Source organism: Suncus etruscus, chromosome 2, assembly GCF_024139225.1.
Source record: "Suncus etruscus isolate mSunEtr1 chromosome 2, mSunEtr1.pri.cur, whole genome shotgun sequence".
Taxonomy (NCBI): domain Eukaryota; kingdom Metazoa; phylum Chordata; class Mammalia; order Eulipotyphla; family Soricidae; genus Suncus; species Suncus etruscus.
The window spans coordinates 159049167-159063144 of NC_064849.1; the positions used below are offsets into that span (position 1 = coordinate 159049167).

At 35.2% G+C, this 13978-nt stretch overlaps 1 protein-coding gene across 5 annotated transcripts in view; it reads left to right on the forward strand.

Moving 5' to 3' along the window:
- The window catches only part of PPIP5K2 (diphosphoinositol pentakisphosphate kinase 2), a 62709-nt gene that overhangs the window by 36593 nt on the left and 12138 nt on the right, over nt 1–13978 (forward strand). For 2 of the 5 annotated variants that reach the window (XM_049769112.1, XM_049769113.1), the window contains exons 23-25: nt 353–520; nt 3998–4070; nt 11188–11328. In XM_049769112.1, coding sequence (XP_049625069.1) covers nt 353–520; nt 3998–4070; nt 11188–11328 — 382 coding nt within the window. Of the gene's footprint in view, nt 1–352; nt 521–2536; nt 2711–3997; nt 4071–5816; nt 5937–6827; nt 6891–11187; nt 11329–13978 lie in introns of all 5 variants that reach the window. The other 3 variants (XM_049769109.1, XM_049769110.1, XM_049769111.1) reach the window with 3 other exon arrangements.

Here is a 13978-nt window from a genome sequence, read left to right on the forward strand (position 1 = left end):
GAAATATTAACTAGGAATCATATTTGTAATTTTAGATATTATTTTGATAACTGATCATGCTGATGACATCTTAAAAGAATATCTATTTTTTTCTTTTTGCTTATATGGACAAGTTCATTGAACATTAATTTTTTAGATTTTATTACAATTTTTAAATGTTTCTGTAACTTAAATGTTTCTTAAAGTTAGGGATTCTGTCATCTTTATCAAAACTTTGAATAATGCTCGGTGTTGCAAGACTTCAATTAATACTACTTTATTTTATTAAATAAACATAATGAACTTTAGTGACTACGCTAATTTGAGATCGGATTTGTCAGGATTTGGGTATGCATTGTCTTTTTGCCTGCAGAGTGAAGGCAGAAGATCTTTTAAAACTGATAATGATGATGAACCGCATTCTTCAAAAAGAGATGAGCCTGATAGAGCTGTGCTATTATTCAAACCTATGGTATCAGAACCCATTCATATCCATAGGAAATCTCCACTTCCCAGGTCTAGGAAGATGACTACAAATGAAGTAAGTATGTGTCCCAGCATGTTCTTCAGGAGGTAAACTAATTATTTTTTTAATGAATCAAAAGAATACATATTAATTATAGTGCTTGAGAACATGACAGTTTTAATTGTCAGTTTTGTTTGTAAAATGAATTTAAGTAACACTGCCAATTAGAAAATATGAAGGCTAGTTTTAAAATTTGGGATATTATGTTACTCACAAAACTGAGTAGAAATAGTGTGTTTAACACCATCCTAAGAACTCGATAAACTGATTTACTTTTTTTTTGGTTTTCTAATAAAAACTTTGTATTTTGAAGTATGATTTAGTTATTATTGTTGGGAAATTTAGAAGCAAATTTGAAATGTTGCTTGTTAGTAAATCCTTGACATCTGTGTACATTTTTATATTTGAATGATATTTTATTTAGTATATAAAATGAATTTATTACTATATTTTCTTTACATTCTCATAGCACTCATCAAAGTCAGTGTTTATAAATGTTCTGTTGATATTTAAGTAACCGTAGAAAGTAAGAATTTAACTATAGGATAGAATTATTAATTTTTCAATTTAGAAAAAATATTTTTGTTGATAGTTATTTCAGCTATTGAGACTGGTAAATAAAAATATAAACAAGAATTATTTCACATTATATTTCTAAGTTACATAAATATAAATGCTCTATGATTCTCAAGTCTCAAATATGTATGAAACTCAAAATAAAAAAAATATATATTTTTAGTTCATTAACAAATAGATTGTTACAATTTTATAATGGAAATGTATACCAGTTAGTATATCTGTGACTGTGATGTTTGAAGTTAATTATTAAAAAGGATGATCAGCAGTGATAGAATGAGTTTTTCATATATAACTCGATTAAAAACTTGAAATCTGGGCTTACGTTCAGGTATTCTTAATTAATTTCAGATAATTAGGAAATGAGGTATATTAATATAAAACTAAAATTACTATATGTGTAAGGGCAGTGATTTTGCTGTTATTGAACAAAGTAACCTAGAGTTTAATCAGATTTTTCAGAATTTGACCACTTAACTCTCTTCGGTTCTCCAAAAAGCCTGTAACGTTTATGAAGCTGAATTCAGTGGCTCAATTTGCTTGATTTGTGAAATATTCAACATAATCACTGCCCTTTGTTAACACTTAAAATGCCAAACACTTCAACCTTTTTCTCATAAATACTTAAATAGTTGCTTTGAAGAGTTTATTTCTATGCCATGCTAAACTTTTACTTCCATAAGGTAAATTATTCAAGTAAAACCTTGAAGACTTTTTCCAGCGCCAACCATCTCCAGGGAGATCAGAAGTTTGTACTTCCAAAAGACACACAGAGAAAAAGACTATTCTCTTCATTTTGTGCAAGTAGATTTTACTCTGTCCTCACTGTCTGAAACCTGAACATGCAAACATGTAAAACTAGAATGTTTGCTGCATGTTTTGCCTACTGAACTCTTTAAATAGTCTTGTAGGGGGTAAACAGCTTGAAAGTATGAGCAACTATAATTTTAATCCATCTAATGATTCAGATTTTTAAAAAATACCTGGTAAATAGAATCTTTTCTACATTATATACATTGAAATCTTTTTAACTTTTTCCACAATCTTTAGTGCTTTGAAAAAAAAATTAGCTGATACAGTACAAAACCTTCTGAATACCTAATATTTAGCAGTCTACTTTTATATTTTAAAAATTGCTTAGATAGAAAATTGCTAAGTTCAGTTCATTTTTAAAAGGGAAGGGACAACTGTTAAGGTATTTAATAAGTATTTTATATGCTTCAGATGAGAAGGTAATTTTTATGATTAATATCACATACAATTAGGTTTTCAAGTCTTTCCTGGTAGTGTCTCAAATACTGCAATAGATGGTTCCCATGTTACTGTTTAATAGTTTTTTGAGATTGATAAGCAATGCAAACAAACTGTATTTTTTTTCTTGCTGATCATTTGGCTCCGTTGTATCTAACTTTGCATGCTCTGCTTTTTTTTTTATGCCCTTTTTCTCACTTCCAGGAAGAGAGCCCCCTGAGTGTGTCTAGCCCAGAGGGTACTGCTACCTGGCTGCCTTATACCAGTGGTGTGGGTACTGGGCGTCGAAGACGCAGATCAGGGGAACAAATCACTTCTTCCCCTGTCTCCCCCAAATCATTGGCTTTCACATCCAGTATTTTTGGCTCATGGCAACAGGTTTTTAAACTTTACTTTGTTAAACATTTTTCCTCTTGCATTCAGAGCAACAAACAGCTATCTTTGAGGACATCTAATCCCTTATATTTCACATCAGAGTAAATCCTTCTGCTTTTTTAATTTTGAGTTCCTTTGAAAATTCTTGTGATTGCAAACAATAGATGAGGGAAAACAGCCACTTCCTAAGCATATGTTTGTCATTTTTTACGTGGAGGGTTTTATCTGTCCAGGATTTAAAAAATAATGTGTTGTGCTCCTGGAACTTTAACTTATTGGTAACTCTTAAAAAAATTATCTTTCTGTGACTGAGTCGTCCTTCAAAATATTTGGACACAAAACTATCTAAATGTTAAAATATTTAATAACATCTTCCCGTAATGGGAAAATTAGTTGGAATCACTGGAATTTGCTGAGAATGTGAACATTTGAAACCTACTCCCCCAAAAGTATATATTACAGTTATACAAATCAAAATCATGTGTCCTTGTGTTAACTAACAGGATACATCTTATTCTGATTGTTTTTCCCTCACTATTTCATTATCAGGAAGTGTCTAAGGAATACGGACAATGTGGGTTGTGCGAGTTGTATCTTTTAATGCTCTCTTTAAGATAAGAGGGGATTTGTGTATATGTGTCCATTGTCACTATGGGTTAAAATTAAATGACTTCAGAAGGACTTTCTGTGATGATATATTGAAACTTCAAATACTGGTCATTGTTTGAGGTGTTTTTAAGCATTGGAAAGTCTGCTGTTAATTCATGACTTTACCAAGAACTTCAGCAGTTTCCTTTTGGAAATGTATAATGCATTTGATTATAGGAAAAGGGATTATGGTATCCATTAAGGCTGTGAATATTTAAAGGTTACTCTGATAAAGCCCATGCATGGATCAATAATTGTATGGTGACTTCAACAGTCTCTGTCTGTCTTTTCTTGTGTATGTGATTGTTTTTCCCCTTTCGAATACAGGAGCTGTTTAAGAGTGGGCATTGGCTTCTTTTAAGAGCGAGTGAAATTATATCAGTCTATTAATTATTTTCATCTGTCTTGTTTCATACATGATGTTTCATTCTGAATGCCTGCTTCGCACCACTTCATTGCAAGGACCTCATATGAAATGGGCTCCCTTCCGAAGGGGATCTTGCATGATCTTTTTATGTATTTCTACTAATATTTATCATACAGCTTATTAACCTTGTCTGTCTGGAACAGGCTGCAAATGAAGTATGGACTTTCAAATTTGTCTTACTGCTCTGCTTCATTTTTTTTTGCTTTCTTGTGCAGGTTGTGTCTGAAAATGCTAATTATCTTCGAACGCCAAGAACTCTCGTGGAACAGAAGCAGAACCCTACTGTAGGTATGTAGTGGAAAGGAAAATGGGACTCCAGGCTGACTGAAACTCATCCATTATTATACACAAGTAAAATTGTTCAGTGTTGTAAGCATGGCCAACGTTAGTTTTTATGTAACACTAACTCAGAAATATTAACTTGTGTGAGACTCAAATTATTTAGTAAGGTTTCAACTAAAATGAACAAGAAATGACATTAAATTTTACTAATATAGTCCGATGACTGTTCACAATGTAAACTACTTAGTCCAGTTGCTGGTATTGGTTCAGAATCTTCATTTCTTTTAAATTGAAATCCCAGTGTGTTAATCTAATCTGTGGTGCTAGGATCAAGCCCAGAAACCACATCCTCTGTCTCCTAATCATTCAACATAAAAATATTATCACATGCTAAATTTTTTTTTCTGCTTTTCTGATATTAAAACAAGTTTAAGGGGCTGGAGTGATAGCACAGCACATAGGGTGTTTGCCTTGCATGTGGCTGACCCAGATTTGATCCCTGGCTTCCCATAAGGTTCCTCAAACTTGCCAGGAGTGATTTCTGAATGCAGATCCAGGAGTTACCCCTGAGCACTACCAGATGTAGCTCCCAAACCAAAAATAAATAAATAAATAAGTAAACAAAACAAAAGATTTTATTAGAAAATGGCTCAGACTCATTTAGTTTTCTTTTGGAGAATCTCTTGAAGAAAACTGAAACAAAACTGATATACAGTAGCGTGTTATCTCATTACTTTTACCTGTCTTTGCTAATACTCACATAAAGCAGCTTTGAAAAAAATCTTTCTAAATGTATTTGGTTTTAAGCTCATTGTTCCTAAATTATCTAAAGTAATGTTATATTGTTAGTGACTCAGTAAATTGAATACAGTTATATAAACATTTTATTAGAAGTTTCAACAAGTATGAACCATGCTTGATCTTTAGACTTCACTTCATCTCATAAGAATAACCTGTGCATTTAAAGATTTTTAGTTAATATATGTATTATTTATGTGGATAGCTTCAGCATTCTTACAGTACCTTGCCTTTGGATCTAAAACCTCTTTCAAATTGATGTGTTGTAGTACAGTGTATAATGATAATGCATTTTCATAAGCCTTACCCAGTGGTTTGTTTTGCATGGGTGTAAACACTTTCACTACAAATGATGCATTATTTTATACTGACTTTGTTTTATTTGCCAGTAGTGTACTTTATTTTGGGATCTTATAAATAAAAATCGTATATCATTTATATATTAGAAATCTAAAGTGATTTAGGCCTCAATGAACTAAAAGAAATCCTTTTCACCTGGTCTCACAAGTAAGCTCTGATTTGCTTTATTGAATAGCTAACGATCTTTTTTTATTCTTAATTCAGTGGAACCAGAACGTTTTTGTTGACAGATACATTTCCAGAAATACTGATCAAATAAGTTGTGTGCTAAAGAAGTGCCTTCTGTGATCTGTTCCCTTAGAAATTGGTAGATTCCCCTTATCCTAAATTAATTCCCACTGTAGTGTTTTTCCTGCTTGTAATATGTTTATGTCTAATTATTGGGCATATTATTTTCCTCAAAGACACCATTTTGTACGTGCGTACACATGCTAATTGGTCTTGGTGATTGTATTAACATTTCGAGAGTGTTGTGAGCCTGTTGAAGGCCCTGCACGAGGTGGTTGGTAAGAGCTTTGTCCTGCATGCTGCATGAGCCCCACTGTGACCGGGACAACACCTGCTGTTGTATGTATTTTCTCTGACTCCCATCAGGGTCTCACTGCGCGAGCCTGTTTAGTTCCTCGGTGCTCGGGGGTTCTTCCAGCGCACCTAACCTACAGGATTATGCTCGTACGCATCGTAAAAAGCTGACCTCTGCTGGCTGCATAGATGGTATGCGCACACATGCACACAGACTCATCCCTACAGCCACGCTCACACCCAGAGCGCTCAGGGTTTCTCCGAGGCAAGCCCACCCACTGTTTGCATTAGGGAAATGTCCCTGATACTTCGCCTAAATGACTAAGGTGCTCCCCGACTCACAGTTGGATTCAGGTATCCGCTGTCCCCTGTACTAAGTCTTCAAGTGCTTGTTCCAGGACTGGTGTGCTGAAATGGGGAATTTAGAACTGTATCCTCTGTATTCTTCCTTGAGATAGTTCATGGGACTGTAAAGAAACTTTTCTTTGATCTCTTAAGCTTTATTCATTGTTAACCCTTAATTTACTGATTATGATTTAAATCAAGTGAACAAACCAGATAGATGTTTAAAAGTAGGAGGAAATGGCATGATTGGCAGTATTTTTATAAAAATCGCAAATTGATCTTTGAGGATCTCTTAGTTGAGAGATCCTCTCAACAGATTGCTGTAACTAAGTTTTAAGATTCAGAATGTGCTCTAGGGCTAATGGAAGCTTGCTTACCTTTTGTTTTTGAAAGTGTTTAGCCCTGCCTTTCAAGATTAGCTTATTTGGCAGGTTTTTTTATTTTTTCCATAAATCTACAAACTTACCTTGAGTCAGTAAAAAACATGAATCTCCCAGAACTGCCAGTTCATCTTGCTTTTCTTTCTTTTGTGTATTTCATCACATTTGCATCTTCTCCAGCTATTTTACTTTTTTACTTCTTTTAACCAGAATTTGGCTTATTATCTTCTCTCATTGTCCCTTCTGCATGTCACTTGATTCTAACCGCCTTTTGTATTTGTTTTCCTCCACTTTTGTAAGCATCCCTTCTTTTGGTAGCTGTTAACGAATTTCAGGAACCTGTTTTTCTCTTTCTCAGACGCCACACGCGGTTCTGCTGTTAAAAGGTTTTCTATCTCATTTGCTCGACACCCAACCAATGGTACGTTTTGGTTTTATTTGAAAAGATACTCCCCTGCTTCATTCTTTGTGATTTTTCTTTTATTTCAAAATATGGGGTGTACAGACAGTATCACGCATTCCTCCACACTTAATTTCTGTTGACATTCTATTCTAATGTGTTAGTCACTCTCATATTTTGATACTGTCTCATTCACCTTTCAATTATAATTCACACAATAACAACACTGCATAGAGCTTCTAAATGACCACGATGATGATGAGTTTTAATAACAAATGCCCAATCTCTCAAACAATCAGATTTACTATTTTTATATATAGTATACAGATTTTAAAAATACAATTTTTTAATCTTTCCTTGATTCTTAAGTACATTTAATTTTCCTTCCTGATTCTTTTTCTGATCCTTTGGTTGTTTTATTAATCTGCTGACCAGAAATAGAGTAGTGTTTGCAAAATCATCAAATAAATGCATCTTTGAAAAAGTTCTTGAGAACCAGCAATGCAGATTGCACTGTGTAACATCATTTACCTCTGGCTTTTTATCAAAAGTAAAACCGGATTTGGTCTGGAATCCTCTTTCGCCCAGCAATTATTTTATCCTAATGTAGGCACTTGGGCTTGCAGTGGGCAAAGCTATTCCTTTTGGTATCATCAAAATTTGTACAACTTTTACTAGAAAGAAGATTAAACTAAAATATACAAAGTCAATTCAAATCATTTAGCTTATGGTGCTTGAACAGGCAAGTATTTTGCGAACATAATTTGGTACTAAAGTTTCTTTCAGCTTACCTTCGTTGGGGGAGGGTGGGCATTAGAGGCACTCTGATTAATTTTCAATAATTCAGCATTGATTTTTTTTTTAAATGTAGGTGCTTGCTTTTAATTGAAATGAGAATAACTTATACAACTCTGAGAGGAGGGAGTTGAGAGAAGGTTGTGTTTGCTTTTGGGCCCCTCCTGGTGATGCTCAGGGGTAATTCTTGGCTTGTTCAGGAATCACTCCTGTTTGGCTTGGGGGATCATATTGGATGTCAGCAATCAAACCTGGGTTAAATGCTTTCAAGATGAGCACATTACCCACTGTACTGTCTTTCCAGATGTGGGGAAATAAATGTGTCTATTGTTTATTGGGGCCACACCTGACAGAGCTCAGAGGTTACTCCTGGGTCTGCAATCATACATTACTCCTGGCAGACTCAAGGACCATATGGATGCTGGGGATCAAACCCTATCCGCTATGCTATTGCTTCTGCCTAGTGGGGAAAAAAAAATTATTTTTAACTGCACATCATTACTCTGAAATACTCAGGACAGATCTTCTTTATGAAGCTGAAGACCTGAACACATTGATTTTAGTTATACTTCCTTTTTGGATCCTTCAACAGCAAACCTGAATAATCTTATGATCTTGAAGATGAAGTAAGAAGAGCTTATCTACAATAAATAAAAATTTAGGGCCCTGAGAGATAGCACAGCGGTGTTTGCCTTGCAAGCACCCGATCCAGGACCAAAGGTGGTTGGTTCGAATCCCGGTGTCCCATATGGTCCCCCGTGCCTGCCAGGAGCTATTTCTGAGCAGACAGCCAGAAGTAACCCCTGAGCACTGCCGGGTGTGGCCCAAAAACCAAAAAAAAAATAAAATAAAGAAAGAAATGAAAATTTAGCCTTAAAGTTTAATGTGCTTTTCCCTCAGCAGCTGTTTAAATGCAACTTTTTTGAAGAATAAGGAAAAAAATCCTTATATACAGCTGCAGAATCTAAGGACTCAAGGAGTGTAAGAACCTTTTAGAAGAAAAACCAAAGTCCTTAAGAGAAACAAATCATGAAATTCTTAGGAGAGACATTTAAGGTTTAAGTCTGACCTCTAGCCCTTGTGTAAAAGATTATGTTTATATGAGTAAGAAGCCTAGATTTACATAAGGAAAATATTTTAGGACACTTGTTAAATTTAATAAAAGTGGATTTAATTTTACATGCCTTTGGCTTAAAGTTCTTTTCCCGCACATTATGCAATTCCAAGCACATAACACATTCCTTTTAACTTAGAAATATTTGCATGTACTTTCCATCATTTCTTTTTTTTTATTTTTCTCTTTTTTAAATCCCATGTTTTAGCAGCCCTGCCACTCATCCTTTGATCTTGTTTTGAGTTCTATTACATTATTTCCATCTTAACACATACCATGCACTTACCTCTCCCTCTGTTTTTAGTTCAAGAAACTCAGTGAATAAAGTATCTTCTGACAGTATATTACCTTAATTCGGGGTCTCTGGCAGAACACCTACACCACTAAAGGTGCTGGTCCTCTTGGATTTCTAGGTTCTAGTGGTATGTTTTTATTGCTTCTAAATGTGATGGCAGGCTGGCTTTTCAGAACACTGCTCTGACCCTTTCTTTGTTCATTCCAGACAGCATTTACTAAAGGTAAATGGACAAAATGATGTCTAGAGGTACTGGACTATATTGTCATTTGCCTGTTAGAAAATTATAACAAACAAATGCAAGCAAATGTGCATTATGAAAGACTTAGAAGCAGCCTGAGCAATGGGTGCTAAGTTTAGAGTAATGCCTAGAAAGGGTTTGGCTCATGTGCATGAATATTTATTTCTAAAAAGTAATACTTGTGCGAGACTAATTTCTTCAGTGCTTTTGTGCTTTAGCTGTTGTTCTTATAAACATTTTTTGAAAATGTTGGATTTTAATTTTTATTTTTTTAACCTTTTTTAAAAGTATTTGTAATGTTCCATCAAGCTTTTGGTTTGCTCCTGAAAACCAGAGTATTTAGGGTTGACTTTGTAGACGAAATTCTCTTGTGATCTCTTTTCCTGTTCCAGCTGAGAATTGGGCAGTCCTTTGCTCAGTATTTCCTCCCAAATTCAACCATTCATTTTCCAGTCATTGTTAAGATGAGTACATGCCTGTTAAAGCAGTGGGTTGTGGTCCATTGAGTTTTATTTTAACATTTTGTGGGAGGGATGGAGACCTCCTAAAAAGTACTCAGGAGGTCCTGGGGTCATCAGTGTGTCTTAGACCAGCCTGCATATTAGTGCAAGAGCCCTAGGATGTGCAGTTACCCAGGCCCTGCAGTGCAGGAGACCGCCAGGGCACACCTGGTAGAACTCAGTGTCTCCCAGGGGCTGTGCCTGCTGGTGCTCAGGGGATTTCGTAGTGCTAGGGATCCAAATGAGGTCAGCCACATGTAAGGTATGCACCTTATGTCCTGTATCTTCTCTCTGGCCCCTTTATTTTTAATAAGTAAGATGAATGAAACCTTAATTTAAGTAATAAAAGTAATTCCTTTGGACGGATCTTTAAGAATATATTTAGATATAAACATTTGTTTTTTGAATAGTACGTGAAAGCTGTTTTAAAAAGATAGTTAAGGGACTAGAGAAATTGTATAGGATGTAGTCACTCACCTTGGCTGCAGCTGACCCAAGTTCAGTTCCCAGGATTGCATATGCTTTTACAAGTCCCTGCAGCATGATCTTTGAGTATTGAGCCAGGAGTAAGCCCTGAGCACCAGCAGAAAAGATATAAGACTCTTACCTGCCCCATCACCACCAAAATAAAGACACCATTCTATTGAATAAAGTTGAAATAACTAGGTGTTTTTCATAAAAAGCAAAAACCTACATCTGGTTTCTTAAAAGACTTTATTGAAGTACCTTTGTTTCTTTGATGGTCTTAATGTGAACCCTCATAATCTGTTATATGAAAGTTTTGTTTTTCTGTCATTGTTGACTACAAATATCTTTCTATTGCATTTTACTTGGGGTAACTTGTTAAGTAATTTCAGCAATTAAACTACCACGTTAATTTAGTAAAGGTAGGTGAAATCTATTTTGAAACTAATTTCAGCTTCAACAAACAATTTATCTGGAATCATGCTAGATGATATCGTTGGCTTTGGTATCTCTAGGGCCGTATTTAAATTAATGTCCTCAAGTGGCAGTGTGGTTGTATTTCATGATTCCCTCCAGTACCCCTGCTTGAGAGGCACATAATGCCATCAGCTTCACACATGAGATACACCTGGTGTTGAAAGCAAAATCAGAGGAAGAGGGAGTGAAATTGTGTGCATGCTATACTCTGACTCTCTTGTAAATGAACTCTTTGTCCCATTTTGTTCTGACTTCATACTGTCATGTAACTTGGTGCCATGATTTCAGAATCTCATGTGTGTATGTGTGTGTACAAGAATCTAAAGTTAAATGTGTCTATAAGCAGTGGTTTTCTTCCTTTATTAAAATCAAGGAATGTTGATTATTCAGTTGCTTATATTGTTTGTTCATTTTAAACTTCTTTTTTCCAGGCTTTGAATTATATTCCATGGTACCATCAATTTGTCCTCTGGAAACTCTTCATAATGCCCTGTCCTTAAAGCAGGTGGATGAATTTCTTGCTTCCATTGCTTGCCCATCAAACGAAGTTCTACGGAAGACTCCTGAAATTTGTAGGAAACTTTACCTTCTTTTATTATTATTATTATTATTATCAGTAGTAGAATTTATCTTCATTATCATCATTATTATAATTATTATTCATTATTATGGGGGACCAGTAATGATGAAAATATTTTGTAAATTATATATTAAAATGAAAATTAAATCGAATTATAGAAGTGCATATTTTAGTAGAATGTAAAGTTGTTGTTCCACTTGTATTAACTCTTTCCCACCTCTTTCTTTTTTATTCACAAAAAAGGCTAGGACTCAACAATAGAAGTCAAATAGTATAATGTTATACAAAATTATATTTTAAGCATTTTTAATTGCAGTAGCATTCATTTACAAGAATTAATGTGTCTGTGTTTTAGGGGGCATAATATTACTGTACCCTCATACCTACCGCCAAAGTGCCATACTCCATTGAACCTGATTCTCTCTCCTAACTAGCTTCATTTCTGTGGTTGAGGTCTAAAGGATATATTTTTTAAGAACTTTTTTAAAAATTTTGTTTCATTTGACCTCTGCATTGTTTCTTTATATACCATGCATGGAAGATATTAGCTAATATTTCTTCTGACTTCTTTTGCAATCTTCTGATTCCATCCATGTTATATCAAAAGATAGATTTCACCTTTTACTTATAGCTGAGTAGTATTTTCTTGTGTATTTATACTGCATATTTTTTAGTGAGAATTTTTTTTTATTAATGAAAATGCATCACATAGTTGACGTAACTGATCATAATACAATTGTTTCAGGAAACCAAAAGCAACATGATTTAAAAAAAAAAAAAGAAATAGAAAATTGAAAGAAAAACTAAAGAGATGGGAGAGAAAGGAAAGAAAATGTTCAGTGGCAAGTACATTTTTGAAAATTATCGAATCACCAATGAACTCATTAAAGCACTAGAGGAAAGTTTAGTAAGCTCCTATTTTTTTTTTAAAGGATGAGAGTTAAAAATTACAGTAAAAAACGGTGTGGGTAGCGATTGTTGTTTGCATAGGCCCAGCAAAATATGGGGGAAATGGAAGGGAAATGCCTTGGCCTAAGTACAAGGAGACTTTATCCCTGAAATTTTCTAGCATAAGACTGACTCAGGGTTCCAGAATACTAGGCTATCCAACCCCTGATTCATTTTCTCTGGTCCTGGTAAAACTTTTTCGCAGATTCGCTGTTGTTGGTGTCAGGTTTCTGTAGTTAAAGATTTTGGTTTCTGTGCATCTTCTTCATCGAAGTCAGGATGATGTTAAGTTCACCTCTAGTTCACCTCACCATTAGCTGGCAATGCGGAGAGCCCTGCCCTGCAAGCAGGTTGTTGCTGTTAGTAAGTGTTCTGGTTGTTAAAAGAACCCTCTTTGGAGTAAGTCCATACCACGGCAGCAGTAGGGTCTTCTTGGTTGAGGTTTGCTTCCTGGTGATGTTGTTTCTGTAGATGGTATCCATGGTTCAGAGGTGTATGGCAATGCCTGCTCCTATGAGGCCTGAGCCAAGTCATTATGACTGTGTTGAGGTGTAAGGCCCCACTGCATTACAAAATTTGGGTTCCCATCACATTAGATAAGAACTTGTTTGCATATGTAATATTTTCCCATTTTAATGTGTGTATGCAAAAGGGGGACAATGCCACAAGGTATTATTGGTGCATATGGAGACTGAGGGAATAAGTCCAACAATCCCAGTAACTTGGCTTTAACATAAACTCTAAACAGAGAGGCTCTTCTGACAGAATTCCCTATTGTACTAATTGCAAAACAAAACATAACCATCAACAAAAAAAAAATCAATGGGTGAAATTGTCACTATATAAAAGAATATTCAATAAGAGTTATAGCTGGTAAGGGAATACACTTAAGATACTCAAGGGAGATATACATGTCCTTTGTCCCTTTTTTCTCTTTGGACATAGTTGGGGGAGTGTTAAGTTTGGGACATGACTTTGGTCGGTGTGGTGGCCTTCTGGAGTCTTCAAAAGTGCTCCCAGCAGTCCCATATCAGGAAATGTCTTTGAGTGGGGACTTCTCAGAAACCGAGTAAGGTAGCAAGCACATGTGCGAAATGAAGGGAGGTGGAGGAAAGGAGGCCCCTAAAAAGTAGATCAGTAGCAACAGCATTGACTCAGTGTCCCCTTTCCCCATTCTATTTCCAAACCTACCTACCTACCTCCTTCCACAATGAAGTGCTTTTACAAAAAACCAGTTCTCCGTTTCTGTTGCTTTTGGGTATTTGTTATTCCCTTGCTATCTCTTTCTGACTAACTTCATTCAGCATATTACTCTCCAGAGTCACCATCCTACCAGTAAATTGCATGATTTCATCTTTTCTTATAGCCAAGTAATATTCCATTATATATATGGACGATAGCTTCTTTATCCACTCAACTATTTTTGACATTTCGGTTGAATTAGAGGTTTTGGTTGTTGTGAACAGTGCTGCAATACGAGCAAATGTCTTTTCAGCATAAAGTTTTTGGATTCTTAGGATAAACATGAAGAAGTAGAATTGGTGGGTCATATGGAAGATCAATTTCTGCTTTTTTGATAAGTGTCTATATTGTTTTCCCAAAAGTTTAGACCAATCGGTATTCCAACCAGCTATGGACGAGGGCTCCCCATATTTCTCTGACACTGGTTCTTTTCCGGTTTTGGTGTATTCTGT